The sequence below is a fragment of the Melospiza georgiana genome, chromosome 1 (genome assembly GCF_028018845.1).
Source record: "Melospiza georgiana isolate bMelGeo1 chromosome 1, bMelGeo1.pri, whole genome shotgun sequence".
Classification (NCBI taxonomy): domain Eukaryota; kingdom Metazoa; phylum Chordata; class Aves; order Passeriformes; family Passerellidae; genus Melospiza; species Melospiza georgiana.
This window is the reverse complement of record NC_080430.1, coordinates 27,876,452-27,892,417: the sequence shown is the minus strand read 5'-3', so window position 1 is coordinate 27,892,417 and position 15,966 is coordinate 27,876,452. Positions and strand designations below refer to the sequence as shown.

Here is a 15,966-nt window from a genome sequence, read left to right as displayed (position 1 = left end):
AATACAAATAGTTGCATATTTCTTTATCCTGGAAGATGTGATACATGAACTTTGTATTTCCTGGGAAAAAAATCTATGAGAACAACATAAACCATTTTTTTCTTTGAAACATAGCATGCATGACATTTACTCATGAAAGCAGGAGCATAATTCTTTCAGTCCTAGGGACAAAAGAGTTCATGTAAACATTTTGTGAGATGTTTATGTTTGCACCCTTCAACTGGAGTAGTCAGTCTGCTCCTACACATTGCACATGCAGTTTGTGGGGAAAGGTCTTATATCCACCTACTTATCCTGCTTTGTTATTAGAGAAAGTGTGAAGTCCAATAAAGTCCTCCATTATAAATTATCCATCACATCTGTTAATTACTTTGCTCTAGGAGTCCAGATTTTATAGCCAATTAGCAGTGGGACAGTAAACTTTTCCCTTTTACTAATGAGTTCAGTTCATGCTCCTAGTGGTTCAAAGCCATTTGTTAAATTGTGGTTCAGTAATCTTTAATGACAGAATAGCCATGTTCTCACTCATAGCAGACAACTGCCCATTTCACAGCCATACAGGAGCTGAAATAACTGAGAAACTACTGCTCTGGGAGCAGACACAGGCCTTAGATATAGGCAACTCTTTCCAACACCTCTCTGGACCATGCAGAGCTGTACCCTGTACCACAGTCCCATTTCTCCAACATCCCTCAGATGTTGTGAGGAGAAGGAAATGATGCTGTGGAACACTTCAGTCAGGATGAGAAACAGCAGGCAAAAAGTGAACTGCTGATGTCCAGAGAACATATCTTCAGCCCTTAAAGTGTTGGGTTTCTATTTCACTGTCCCTCCTTCATCTTCTCACCTCTTCTTCATAGACATTTCACTGCTCTCATTCTTTCCTTCTCCCTGCCATTACCCTGGTAATTTCTTGCTTCTTTGAACCTCAAAGCTCTGGTATGACTTTTGGTGCAATTATATTAACCAACCAGTCTGTGTGATATAATTTGGTGACATTCCACCATAGAGATGTTTACCCACACACTGGAGGCTTGTTTCTGTAATAAGGTTCTATGCTAACACACACAGGGTTGGTCTAACACAAGCAGCACCTTTTCAAAGGTGATTTGATCAAACTGAAAACAATACTGAAAGTTTAAAAATGGCTCCTTCACATCCTTTTCATGTCAGAAACTATGTATCTGCATCACCAGTCTCATTTGAATGTAGTATTTCTGCTGACTTCATTTCAATATTTTTCTATATAACAATATTCGGTCTTCATTTGCTAAGATTTTTGCAGTGTGAACATTTTACAAGTAAAACCATCTGAAATTTAACAAAAACAGCAACAACGACATCAACCAAGTGCAAACTTTTCAAAGTTCTTTAACATCTGCTTTCTTGGATTTGAGGGAGGATTGCTATGAACTTACAGAGATCATCCTTATTCACCCTAAAAGATATTTGGACTTCATACACAAAAAAAGTCATCTGAGGTGAAAACAAGTCCAGAGAAGCTTTTCCTGAAAAGTACCATTTGATAGGTAGTAAGTGGAGTGGAACAAGTAATTTTAAACAAGTAATTTATTTTTTAATTCACCCTTCTTTCTTGACTAAAGTGCTTTCTGTAAGCAATTTGAAGTGTGCTTCTTCCTCAGTTCTAAGGGAGTCCAGTAGAATAGCTAAATGTCAAACAGTCTGTTGAGCAAAATACTGAGGCCCCTGAGAGGAAATATATGCCAAGGGATGAATATGCCAAAAACTTTTTGATGTCAGATATAACAAGGTCATTTTCATTCTGCATACTAATTACTTATGGAATACAAACCAGAGAGCACAGTGTTTGTATTTCTTCCCTTTGTCCTCTATTTTGATTTGTGAGAACATTCTTCATTGCATTTCACTCTCTAGCCAGAGAATGCCAGCATAAGCTCTTGAGAGCATTTTGTTCTGTTTGTGCTTCACCAAGATATTACTTTTGGCAGGATGTTTATTTCTTTTCTCCTCTTTCATTGTTTCCATGTAGTATCTCCTTACAATTCTCTTGACTTTATGTTCTGAGCCATTTATTTCCTCTTCCCTCTCGCTGTCTTTTCTTACCCTTTCCTCTATTCCTCCTTAGTCCCTCTTTTGTTTTGCATTTCCTCTGTTGTTTTGAATTCTCTTTGCCATGAAAAGTAACTTCATAGAATTGTATCCTGAGTTGGCAGGAATCCACAAGGATCACAGAGTCCAACTCCTGGCCCTGCACAGGACACCCCAAGAGTTACACCATGTACCTGAGAGCATTGTCCAAAGGCTTCTTGAACTCTGTCAGGCTTGGTGCTGTGACCACTTCCCTGGGGAGCCTGTTCCATTGCCCAAACACCCTCTGTGTGAAGAATATTTTTCTATTATATAATTTAGTCTTTGTGTTCTTGGATAGAGGCAAAAATTATTTATTTTCTTTTCTGTCTGTTTGGAGAAGCTGTGAAATTCCTTTGTGGACCCCCTTAACTGTGTTAGTTTAACAGTGGTTAGGGGTTTTAAATGCTTGTCTTTCATCTTACAAAATAATAAGTGTTTTTCTCTCTGCTCTCCAAAAATGCTCCACACTTCCAGAATCTCCAAGTGATCCTACCTTGTTAGAGCTCCTTTTTGGTGTTTTCATTGATTGACTCCATTCTTGTTCTCTTCTTAACATGCCTTTTCCATTCTTCTTGTTCAGCTGTTTAGCTTTCAGATGTGGAGTTTGTGTCTTGATGCTTTTCTGAGAAAATAGAAAAGAAGGAGGGGAGAACATCATAGGCCAGACATCATGGAGATGGTGCAGGAAAGAGCTGTATGGTGAACAGAAGCCATTCCATGAAGCTTGCAGGATTAAAGAGCCAGTATAAGATTGCAATTCAGTAGTTTTTCATTATAGAGTGTGTGGATAGTGTCATATGGACCTCTGCATCCTCTGTAAAATGCAGATTGCAGTTTTCCATGCCATAACTCTTAATAAGACTCTGTATCTGTAGTAGGATGTTGTTTTCCCTTTTTGCCTTCTATGGTAAGGCAGTTCAGTTCTAGTGGCTGACTTCAATGTTGATATTTCATGGATAGTATAAATGTTACTCTAGTGACATGGTTTCATTTGAAAATTTATGGATTCACTTGGAATATAGCTCAGGGTAATTAAAATGTTACCTGGAAATTGCATACAGTATAATGTGTTTGATACAACTTCTCTCTGCAAATTCTAAATGTGTTAAACTTTTTGCCCTTGTGTGGATGAATTGAAGAGAAATGAAACAAAATAATTTCTAGTTTGTCAATTATTTAAGTTTAGTATGTTCCACACAGGCTCCTTTTGGTAGGCTGTAAAGTGTTACCAAAATCCCAAAATACCATGGTATCCCAGCGAAGATCTTGGCAAAGACTGGGAAGATCCCTTTGAGAGTTACTAAGACAATCTCAGAGGTCTTTGGACCTTAAAATAAAGTCTTCCTGAGCAGCTTGTACTAATTCAAGTTACCTGCTTAAGGATATTTAAAGCAACTTGAATTTGGGTTTTTCAGTCCTTAATTACCAGAGATGAAAATTTCACAAATGGTAAATGGCATAACTGAGATATAGTAGAAAGATTTCTCCAGAAAAACAGTATTTAGAAGTTATGTTGAAAGTAAAAGCAGAATTTCAGAATCACAAGAAATTTCATAAAGCAATGAAATTTTCACTTAGTTCTATCAGACAAGAAATATCACTAAACATTTTTTGTTTGAAGGGAATTGTTTCTTTTAACTTGCTTTGGTTATTTTACATTTTCATTCAGTAGCTTCCTGATTGTGTGAGTACATGGTTTTGTATAGCACCTGAGAGGACTTGTTGAAAACTCATTTCTGATGCCGGTGCAGACTTTGGTATTTATGCAATCAAACTTCAGTGCAGGATGGAGCTCTGAGATAGGGTGCATTAGATTTCTAGGACTCAGACATGTCAGGTAAGGTGAAGCATAATCAATTTTGCATCTACTGCTGCAGGGCAATCTATGTCACCATCTCTTATATGCAGCGATGTGATCCTCAACAATTTATTTTTTCTAACACAGTATCACTTCATACACTTTCACTGAACTCGTTGCTCAAATAGTAACAGCTATTTAATAAATATGATTGTAATTCAAGGTAATAATATTCTAGTTATTTTAACGAAGACACGTTTGGTGAGCCGTAGTTTCACAGTGCTCAAGTCCAGGATGTGCTCCTTATATTTATTTAAATATTTAACACTTCTAAACAGAGTAAAACCATACAAAATAAAAACATCACCTGAACTTGACCATAAAATACTATAAATGCTACTGTATATTTAAAAATTTTTTTATCTAAAACAAATTAACTATATCTAAACCAACAAATTAACTAGAAATAGGTATATAGAATTGAAAACTAAGTGGTTTGATTCTTTACAAACCTTGAGAGTGGTTTTTGTTGGTTCCTTTTAGAAGAGACAGAACAACTTTGTTTAGAAGCATACGTTAAAAACAATTCAGCTCTGATGACAAGATTGATCCCCTTCAAATTTAAGAAATTCTATATATCTGACAAACAATTGAAACATTTGAAGCCTAGTGAACCATGGCAATCTTTTGGGGATGATCTTAACCAAGTATGGAAAATTTTGCAACTGTTTTTTTTAAATATTTTAATGAAATATTTTAATACAAGTTTAAATCCACCAAGGTTTTAAATTTGTAAAGTGAATATTTGCTAATGGTAAATACTTTGCAAATCTGACACAGGAAAGAGGAGAAGAGAGTTCAGGACATAGTTGTAGTAAACATGCAGTTAAGGCCAGCTTTTTATTTGATGGATTATAGCTTCTCCTTTAAATATTGGAATAAATTATACATATTGTAGAGCTATGACATATGCTGCTTTTGAAAGAAAGACATTTTCACTTATTCAGTGAATTGAGGCCTCATGTTACTCCCTGCAGACCATGTCATACCCCCTTCCAAGCTCTCTGGACCAATGACTTAACCAAAACAAACATCTGCTTTTCCATTCAGTGCAATTATTCAGTGTGCTGCTGGGGGCAGATGGTTGTTAATCGGCAGATCATTAATGTGGCAGGCTACTCTCTCTTTCTAGCCTTAGAAAGGTCACAAGGTGTTAAGTTCCCTTGCTCCAGGCTGGCAAGATGCATTTCTTCTCAGTTGGATTTTTGATGTATAACTGCAATTGAATTACTTGATACAGTTGTGGAGTATCCTCTAATTACACCTTTTTTTTCTTTTTAAAAAATTACACGTATCATTTTACAGAGTAAGAATGATGCCGCCAAGAGATGGTTAGTGTCAATTACACTGAAGCTGTCAGAAAGTTTGAATGCTGAAATCTGGAGAGTGTGAATCCTAATCAGATGGGATGATGAGCAGTGAGGATGCTCAGCTGCTGCTCTAACAGTCTCCAACTATATGTGTCAATTTTCTGCAGAATTTAATTTATCCCTAATGATGAAGAGATCTCTCTATTCACACAGTCCTGTCAAGTCAAACTTTGGAGAATCTAAATGAAGCAGACGAGGGCTTCAGGGAGAAGTCGCAAACTGACATGCTGAAGAGATTTCACTTTCTTTTCCATCCATCCAGGGTATATTGAGGAAGCCTGTATTATTCCCTGTCCCTCAGACTGCAAGCTCAGTGAGTGGTCCAACTGGTCTCGCTGTAGTAAATCCTGTGGGAGTGGGGTAAAGGTTCGGTCTAAATGGCTGCGTGAAAAACCCTACAATGGTGGAAGACCCTGTCCAAAGCTAGATCACGTCAACCAGGTAATTGGATTTATATTTACATTATTGATATAGAATTTTCCAAACTTCAAATAACCCTTTTATCTGTTTTTTTGTTGTAGAAAAACATTCTAACATAAGGAGCAGATGGAGGTAGAAGGAGTATGTGTTGGTTTAGAGTTCCTCAGGCAGTAAAGGATCTGTCTTAGTTCCTCATCTGCAAGAATTTTGCATATTTTGTGAACTGCAGACTGCAGACAATAAAACATGCTTACATGCAGATTTTGAATACTGTGTTTCCAAAGATCTCTTACCTGAAGGGATTCTCCAAGAAAGATGGAGAGAAACTTTGTACAGAGCCATGTAGTGACAGGACAAGGGGGAACGGCTTCAAACTGAGAGTAGATTTATATTACACATTAGGAAGAAATTCTTCACTCAGAGGGTGATGAGGCCCTGGAATGGGTTATGCAGAGAAGGGTGAATGCCTCATCCCTGGAAATGTTCCAGGCCTGATTGGATGGGTCTCTGAGCAAACTGGTCCAGTGGAAGGTCCCTACTCACGGTAGGGGGCTTGGAACTAGAGGATCCCTTCTAAACTTCTAATCTTCTAATATATGACAGGGGGTAAAATGTCTCATTACTGTTGTTCAAACTGGGAAGATTTTTAGTGTCATTCCCTGACCATCTTAGATCAGAAAACAAAACTCACACAGTCATTCCAGTGTCCTTTGGTGCATTCTCCTCAAGCTGGAGCTTGACATTCTTGGGTACACTTGCTCTGGCAGTGCAGTTCAGTCACAAATGCAATTCTGAAGTCAAGTCTCCCAGCTGTCCCACAAACTGCACTTGGTATTGCAGTATGGAGCAGTCTGACCATACAGTCTGCATCCTCTTCAAGTGAAACTAAACCGTAAAATGTGATCCAAGAGCACCCTGGCAGTGCTGGAAGGCTTGGACTGATAATAAGCATTTAGTCTTTGGGACCAAGTTTAGCACTAGCCCAAGTTAAACCCTGAAGTTTCTTTCCTCGGAGAGTTTTGGAAAGGAAAAACATTCCTTGTCAATTAACTTATGCTCTTCAAAGTTGATTTATATTCATATTACTGTTGAATTTAATTTAGTCTGCAGAGGCATGTTAAACAACCACATGGTCTTTTCTGTAAATATTCAAAGATTAAAAAAAAATGTGCTCTCAATTTACATTTGAATAAAAATGCATGTACTTAATACTATCCTATTGACATTTTGCTAAAACAAAATGAAATGGCTTGTTGATCTAATTTTCTACTTTAGGGGATGTAATTAGTTCTAATTTAGAAAATCATAAGTGTTTAACCACAGCTAATAAACCAAGTTTGTGATCTACTTTAACAAAATACGAACTAGAATGAGGGTTGCTGGATTTGGGTCAGCATGTAAATATGCTTTAAATTAGGGGGAACGTGTTTCAATAGGAGCAAATTATAGTCTATACAAAAGTCTTTTCCCTTCTTTAATATTCATGTAGTACATAATAGGCTTGTATTTTTCTGCATCAAAGGTGATTTTGCTGGAGGTCTGTTCACCACTTCTATGCAGCACTATTGCCCTCTGCCGGTGCTTTGGCTCATTTGATTTGTGGTTACACGGTCTTTGACAAATAATACTTGATTCCAAATGTAATTATTGTAAAAATAAAATTGAAATATAGTACTTTCATGAGAAGGACATTCCACAGATAATGCAAGGATGTTGAAAAATATAGAACCTGTATTTTTCATTTTTAAATGTATTCCCCTTCAATTCAGAAACTTGCAGAGAAATGCTCAGATATTCTAATTTTGAATTAGTTATTTAAACTAAATATGATCCACCATTCAGCTGGAAAAGAACTGGCTTTCAGAGTCATGATTTAATAATCATTCATTTTAATGTATTTAGGTTACATTTTTATTACTTAATAATGTAACACTCTTATTTGCATACATATGATCCATAGTGGTAAAATTGGATCTTTGGTGCCCACAAGTGGGAGTACTATGATTTACAGAAGAACTATGCTGTAAGATGCCATCTAGGAATTATGAACCTGGGGAAGGCCTACAACATGTTGTCTAGCCCAGAAAACAGGAGATGGGAGGGAGGATGTTGGCAGACTGCTAGTACAGACATAAAGGGCTGTTGCAAAGAAGGAGGAAATAATCCATTTTCCATGGCCATCATGGATAGGATAAAAGCAGTGGGCTTACACTGCTGCAAGAAGATTTGGGTTAAGCCTTGGGAAAACTTTCTAATAGTAAGGCCAGGGAAACACTGAAATAAAATCCTTAAGACCTTGTTAAGAAGTCGTTCAGTGTCTCTCAGGGCTGACATGTGTGCCTGTGATTTGAGGAAGGATGAGCACAGTGAAAGCTGATTGTGTCACTCAATGTCATGCCAGGGTGGTTTCCAAACCACACTCCAGCTGAATAAAGCTGGCTCAGTACTCACTTCAGTAGGCTAAAAGACATCATAATTACAGTAATAATGGAGTCAGGTTTGATATAAAATCATGTCAATGGCCATAAGATGGTTTCAAATGAAGGGACTAATCTGAGACTGTTAGAGAAATTAAGGACATCCATTTTTTCATTGATTACAAGCATTATTTTCCCTCTTATCAGGAGCAGGATGGGTATGCAATTCTTATACCACCAAACTGCTGTGATCTGCAGTCATAGCTACAAAAATGCCAGTAAGGTCAGGAGAACACCAATCACATGTGCAATGCTATATAAAGTTCTCCTCTGGCTTTCTGTCAAGACATCCAAATTTTATGTTACTGCAAAAGCTGTTGAGTGTGTGGGGTTTATGTATTTCTTCTTATGGTAACCAGGGTCAGACATATAGACATTTCCCTGAATTAAGGCTTCCCTGTTCTCATTTTGGAAATTCTGGAGAAGAATTCTAAAGAACAAATTGACAACAGAATCCAGTACCTTCTCTAACATGCATTTTCACCGCACACTTTTATGCCTTTTATTGTTAATGTAGTTCAGAGAAGGCCCAAGTCTGTTGACCATGCTGGTGGTCTTGTGCCTGGGCTGATCAGCTGCACAGTGATATGATACCAGACTACACATTTAGTGTCCAAGGCATTCTATTTTCTGTGGTATTTTGTTGCAGGTTAACCATCAAACATCAGCAATCTTTTTCTACAAAAGAAGGGTTACTGAAAAGAAATCAAGAACTTGTTTAAGACAAGTCTTAGATTTTTTAGCAGTTTTGATTTTGCTGACTTGATACCTAGAAGGATATGTTAAATTAGCTGTTATAATTTCAAGGCAATGGGCTTTAAGTAATTTATGCATAATTATGATATTCCATGAAGGATGTAGGAACTTTGGAAGGATGAGAATTGACAGTTCCATTTATTTGTTTGAATCTATTGCATCTAATGCTGTCAGAAGAATTTCAATTGATAGAGAAGTCCAGTGTCCTCCAAAAACACTGAGGATTTTCTCTTATCTAAGAGAGATGGGATTCCCTACTGTGTGAAAGTTTGATGCTCATTATAGGCAAAAAGGGAAAACAGTTCAACTGTCTAACCAAGAGACTAGGTAATGTACAGTTTCTTCCCACCAGTTGTGATTTGTAAAATTTATTTTCTTCCAAGGGCAAGCTTTTTGCAAATTGCCTTATGATAGCAAAGGAGATCCAAGAGGAAAAAAAATAATGCCCTTTTTCTTTGCAGAACTAAGAGAATATTGTCTATAATAAAATTGTATATTGTATACAATAAAATTGTGTCTAAACTGATTCTGTTTAAATACTTATGCTTCACTCATACAATGCTAACTTTTTCTCTTTGCTTTTTTCCTTTCTTTTGGGTTCATGAAAATACTTTCTTCAGGCACAGGTAAGTGTTTATAAAATAGAGATTTAAGATCAACATGTGCTTCTTGCTCAACATGTGCTGTCTGTCCCATTTTTTGTAATGTGTATTTGAGTCAGTACATGGAACACTGTAGAAATTGCTGTATGAGATGCCATTTAAAAATTTGCGTTTAAATCTAAACATAACACTAATTCTGGTACACAAATACATTAGAGTGATTTTAAGCATACATGATGAATAAATAAAGTGAATCAATATATATTGTATAATTTCTCTTGAGGTCACCTCTCCTTAGTGATACAAAACCCTCACAACTAATAACTGGGATAATAATATAATAGTGGGATGAAATCATAGAGAAGAGAGGTGAAGCACAGAGCTAAAGTGCTAGCAGAGTTTTAAGAGCATTTTTGAAAAAGCTGTACTCATAAACTAACTTATGTTAGTTCTGTTATGTTTTTTGGTGGAAATGGCACAGCATGGGCTTAGTGGCAGAGAAAACCAGAGAATCCAGCATTCAATAGCTTCTTTTTGTTATTTCAGTAGTTTTCTAGCAAGTATTTAATCTTTATTATTATCACAGTGTCTAAATCATCAAGTCCCTTATTTTTATTCTTCCCAAGAGCAGTAATGCTTTTTTTCTGTATGATCACTTCTGCATGTTTATGTTACTTGTGTGCACCAAAACTGACACTGAGTGTGGATTCCAGGTGTATGAGGTGGTCCCCTGCCACAGTGACTGCAGCCAGTACATATGGGTAACTGAGCCCTGGAGTGTCTGCAAGGTGACCAACGTGGACTTAAAAGAGAATTGTGGAGAAGGTGTTCAAACAAGGAAAGTCAGGTAAAACAATATTGCTCCTCCTTCACTTTAAAGAACCTTCACTTTCAGTTTTGGGTGTATTTTATTTGATGTAATTCTATGTAATGCCTAGTGTTGAGTCCAGATCTGGAGCCTGGCTGATGTAAATCAGAATGGATTCAGGGAGTGCAATATGACTCTGTCTACTTGTAATGGATATAGACCTTGATTCCTAATTTAAACTATTGGTAATTAAAAGGCATCTGTGTAAATCAAGGATTAATACTAAGAATATAAAATTTTTGAAGTTGTAATAGTTCTGGATTTAAAGTTGCCAGTGAAGTATGCACAAAATATGTCTAAACAATAGGTGATTTGCATTATTCTGGTTTAGAGGTCAGCTAATGTCAAGCAAATCACCTGCCCAGGGCCTCCCAGGAAATCACTGATAGGGACTGTCTAAATTATGTGCATGCCTTTATGTTGCTGTCATCTGTGAAAACAAGGATTGTTTTTGACTCTTCAGCTTTTCTTGGGCATTCCTAGATCAACACTTACTTAATTTATGTGCTGGCAGAATGTTAAAATGCCTCAGAATACTGTAGAGCACATACCATATGAAATCCATGGCAAGTGAAGTTGATGTGTAGTTCTTTTTTCCAGGTGCATGCTAAACACTGTGGATGGTCCATCTGATACAGTAGAAGACTATCTGTGTGATCCTGAAGATATGCCACTTGGTGCTAGAAAATGCACGCTGCCCTGTCCTGAGGACTGTGTTATGTCTGAATGGGGATCGTGGTCTCAGTGCTCTTTGGTAAGTATAATGAAGTGCCACATTTCTGGTTTTGGGAGAATACTTAAAAAGTGTATGTATGATGTGTTTTGCAAAGCTGCTGAACTGATAACACCTGTATATATCTATATATAGTGTCATCTTTAGGGTTGTTTTGTGTTGGCTGCAAATGAAGTGTGACAGTACTTTCCATTAAGCTAAATTCTTCCAGAACACAGACTAAAAGGTGCCCAGTGGTCACTCTTCCCATTGTGGGGTGCCTTCTGTGTAGTGGAATAGCTGTGGCAGTGGCTTGTGAGTTTGTCTTTGAGCTTAGCTCTGAGCCTCTGCACAGCAGCACAGTCACTGAACTAAAAATGTCACTATCCTGATATGAGCGACAAAGTCTGCAGATCAAGACTGAGTATAGAAAAGTAATTTTGGGTATCTTCTCCCCTTCCTTCCTGACAGGAATTTCAAAAAGAAATGTCAAAACAAAAAACAAAACAAAACAAAACAAAACAAAACAAAAAAAAAAACAACCCAAAAAACCCCGAGAGGCTTTGGTGCACTACATTATAACATTTGGAAAGTGAGCATCTCAATATCCTGTTTATGAGTGAAATAGTTCCAAAGTACTAATAGTGTACTTTGGAACTATTTCACTCATATATGCATTGATTAGGAAAATAGAATGGTGTTACCAAGTTAGGTTAAAGAAGAGGGTTTCTCTTATACATTAGCAGGAGCCTGTTATTTTACACTTGTGTTTTTTGAAGGGATTATTTAAAAGGTTATTGTATTGCTACATAAAGAGGTATCAGTGTGCCAAAATATTTAAGCTGTTTCTAATCTTACCTTCAAGCCATGCAATGGAAGTAGTGTCCGTGAAAGGTCAGCTGAATGCCTTAGACAACCAGATGATGGAAAGCCTTGTCCTGCTGCCACCGAGACAGAAGCCTGCACTTTGAACAAGAACTGCTACCACTATGACTACAATGTGACAGGTATTTGTGTTATGGTGACAGCCTGGGACCACATCTTACAGATCATTTCCATTCACCTTACAAGATGGATTTTTCTGCTTTCCATTCTTACCCAGACACAGCTGTGGAACTTGTGCTGGAAGCTGACTCAGGCTGTTTGATCTAGAAAAAATATTAAATTGATAATTTGTGTGTGAAATCTGCATGTTCTAACTCCAGGAAAAGTATTTCTCATATAATTTTGTAATTTCCTCAAAATCCACGCAGACAAAATCAAATTTGCACTTTTCAGGAGAGTACCATGACATTGACATTTGCAGTAAGGTCACTGTTTCCAAAAACGTGTAGCAGCTGGGCTCTGTGAGCTTTTGCATGTGTAAAAGTTACTTGTGAGGGTTGTTTTAGGCCATCAGAATTAGGTGGGAGACTGGATCATTATGAATTCTATCTGAAAGTCTGCAATGCTAATGAGTTCCTCCTTTGCAGACTGGAGCACGTGTCAGCTCAGCGAGAAGGCTGTCTGCGGCAGCGGCATCAAGACGCGGATGCTCGATTGCGTTCGCAGTGATGGCAAATCGGTTGACCTGAAATACTGTGAAGAGGTGAGTGGGTACCTATGAGAAAGCTCCCTTCTAATTGTGCTAATTAATACTGAGCCAACTGAGCTGTATGGCATCTTCACCAGATGTTTTGCAACGCTATTCATGGATTGTTAAGTACCTCTGAAATGAACCGAGCCATCAACTGATTTTTATACTATTTCCTTTGGTTACTTTTAAGTGCCTCTGTGAACATATGCTAATTATTATGTCCTGAAGGAAATGACTTAGAAACAATAATTAATAAAGTAGAATAAAGGTAATAAATCTCAATCAGAATACTAATCATAATCCTAATTTGATACAACTTCTGCATGGAGTCTTGGACACCTGCCAGTATCAATCATTTACTCAATGTGTTGGAAAATATTTCTCACGTGTCATTCTGCAGCTGGGCTGAATGCTAACTTGTTGTATCCAGCTGTGTGATGCAAAAAATACCCAAGCTAGTGTGAAACAACGTGCAGCACGAATGTAATATTAAATAGGAGTGTATAAGGAGAACTAGCTAGCAGACAGGAACTCTAAAATTTTGAAAGAGCCATTTTGCAAACGTTCAAACTAACCTCTAGTTTGACAGCACTGGTTTTCTGACATTTTGTGCATTGATCCTAGTGCTTTCAATTGCTTGGAGTCTGTAGTATGAAAAAAACCATGAAAACCAAAAAAAAAACCAACAAAAAACAAAACCCAGTACTACTTTAAGGGCCATTCTACATGCATTTCTGGTGGAAAGTAACTGCATTTGTTTCAGCTGCCATTCCCCCACCACCATGACATCAGAATGACATCAGAAATAAAATAACTGGCAATGGGAGACAAAGGGGGAAAGGCCCCCATAGCAGTTTTGGCACCAAAAGCTTTTCTGCAGGACCCTTCTGGCTACTAGCTGCTCTCAGAAAGTGCCCATACAAAAGAGTCTCATCAGAAGTGGAGGGAGTCAGGAAACTCATAATTTATTTTGGACTATAATTTTGTAATGGTGTATCTGACCTACGTAAACTTCTCCAATCTCCTCTGACATCCTGGATTCTTGAATCAATAAGTTCTTATCAAAGGCAGAGAGTTTCAACTGAGACTTAACTTCTGTCCCATGTTTCTCCTTCCCTCACAGTTCTTGGGTTTCTAATAAAATCTAATCATTTCTAAGAATCATAAAATGGTTAGGGTTGGAAGGGTTCTTGAAGATCATCACCCTAAAGATCAAAGCCCCTTCTGAGGGCAGGGTCACCTTTCACTCTAGCAGGTTGCTGAAAGCCTCCTCCAACCTGGCCTTGTGAACACTCCCAGGAATGGGACAGCCACAAAAATTAGGTCTCAAGAAAAAAACTCAGGGTATGACTACCCTGAGTCATACCAGCAAGTTGCTGTGAATTTAATAAGGCAATGCATTAATGTTTTTATAATATTTTAATGTGTTAGAAAAGAGAAAGAAATGTCTGTCTTTTCTAAGATGTTGCAATATTGATTAATTAATACCAAGACATGATGTAAAATATCCATGCAAATAAATATTTAAACAGAAAGAAATATGATTTATTTGATTTTATGGGAAAATGTATTTCTTCTACCATAAAACCAAGAAATTATTCCAAAAAATCCAAAGATTTAAAACAACATTTAGAACCAATTACATTTTACACTGAAATCTCATTTCAGAAAACCTCTGGAGTTTTTCTGCATTTAAGAAATGAAAATTTGTTATTCAGAATAATAATGAGAGCAAGAACATAATATCTCAAGAGCTACTTGCTGTAAATGGCTGGCCAACAGACATCACTGCAGTGATGTCCTGGCTTTATCAACAGATCATATAGAGATTCATCTTGTAGAAAGCTCTGATCCACTCCCTAGTCACACAGTTAAGACTATTTGCTGAATTATGGATGTGTAAGCAGCGGTCCAACAAGGTCAGAGGCTGATCCAATAACTGAGGAGTAAAACCTGTTAACCTGATTAGCAGGAAAGTCAAGCTGTTCAGACCTTAACAGACCCTTCACTCTAAAGATGTGAAAGCCAACTCTGTGACCTTGCAGGTCATGAGAGGAGAGTATTCTAGAAATTATCAAAATGTGAATACATATTAAACACTTCTTGCTAATGATCATTCAGGGTGGGAGTTTCCACTGTGTTTTCACATTATATGTGCAGTGCAGAAATATTAAGTGGAGTTCAAAATAAGGTGCATGTGGTAGGAAAATCTGATGAATAGTAGAAATATGAAGTAATTTTATAATGACCTAGGTAATGAATTTTCTCTGGGCTATCATAAAACTTTGTACTAGATATAGGAGTAAAGATCTGCTCAATTTATGTGTAGGTACATATACTGAATTATGTTTATTATTATTATATGCAAAGACGAGAGCTCATAATAGATAAACCTACACTGCTCCCTAAGAAATTAAGTCTCATTATTGCAGTGAGTTTCTATATAATATATAGTTCAAGAAAGCAATAAAGCCATATATAAAAAAAACCTTGATGCAGAATTTTGTCTATAACCATCTCCAGGTATGAGCATCAGTAGAGTTAAATGCTAACATTCCATCTGAGCCCCTGTGTTCTGGTTTCCTTATGTGTCCATGTGATCTTGTGTTTATTTGAGTTGATCAGCTAAAGAAGGTAGCCAGTCATCCTGATTACTGCCAAGATAAAACAATTTCCAGAGCTTATTTCCAAGTCCTGGTTATGTTAATGTAGTTCTCTTCAAACTCTCAAAGCATAGTAATACGTGGATTACTTGGTTTCTGCTTATGACAAGAACTTGACTTTCTTTGAATATTTAAAAATCAAATCACCTAAAGCAAGCTGATCCTGTTCATATTCATTTTTATAGACTTATTGCATTCATTTACCTTTAATTAAAGATGGGAAAAGCCTGGAAACCAGCAGTTGTGTCTGCATTAAAGCAGACTTTGCTGGTTTATTGGTGAATAGTCTGCTTGTCAGATTACATGATTAACCTCCAGCCGCAGGGTTTAATCTTTGGTGCCAAACATTCCCATAAATGAGTACAGATACTTGAGGATCACAGGATTTAAGGAGCATGCTGGTGTGGCAGCCTGCTGCCCCTGGCATGTGTGACCAGAAGCACAGAGCACACAGGGGTGGCTTTAGTACTTGACGTGGTTGAGTCACAAACCACAGCTCATCCAGAACAAAACCTTTAGGGTCAGGGAGCTAATGAACACTTTTTCAAATAT

The 15,966-nt window shown here is 37.3% G+C and overlaps 1 protein-coding gene across 1 annotated transcript in view; it reads left to right on the top strand.

Moving 5' to 3' along the window:
- THSD7A (thrombospondin type 1 domain containing 7A) overlaps positions 1-15,966 on the top strand; it is a 266,483-nt gene that overhangs the window by 230,821 nt on the left and 19,696 nt on the right. Inside the window, exons 16-21 of the mRNA XM_058019397.1 lie at positions 5,603-5,781; positions 8,765-8,770; positions 10,309-10,442; positions 11,064-11,217; positions 12,041-12,182; positions 12,648-12,763. Of these exons, the coding sequence (XP_057875380.1) occupies positions 5,603-5,781; positions 8,765-8,770; positions 10,309-10,442; positions 11,064-11,217; positions 12,041-12,182; positions 12,648-12,763 (731 nt within the window). The remainder of the gene's footprint in view (positions 1-5,602; positions 5,782-8,764; positions 8,771-10,308; positions 10,443-11,063; positions 11,218-12,040; positions 12,183-12,647; positions 12,764-15,966) is intronic.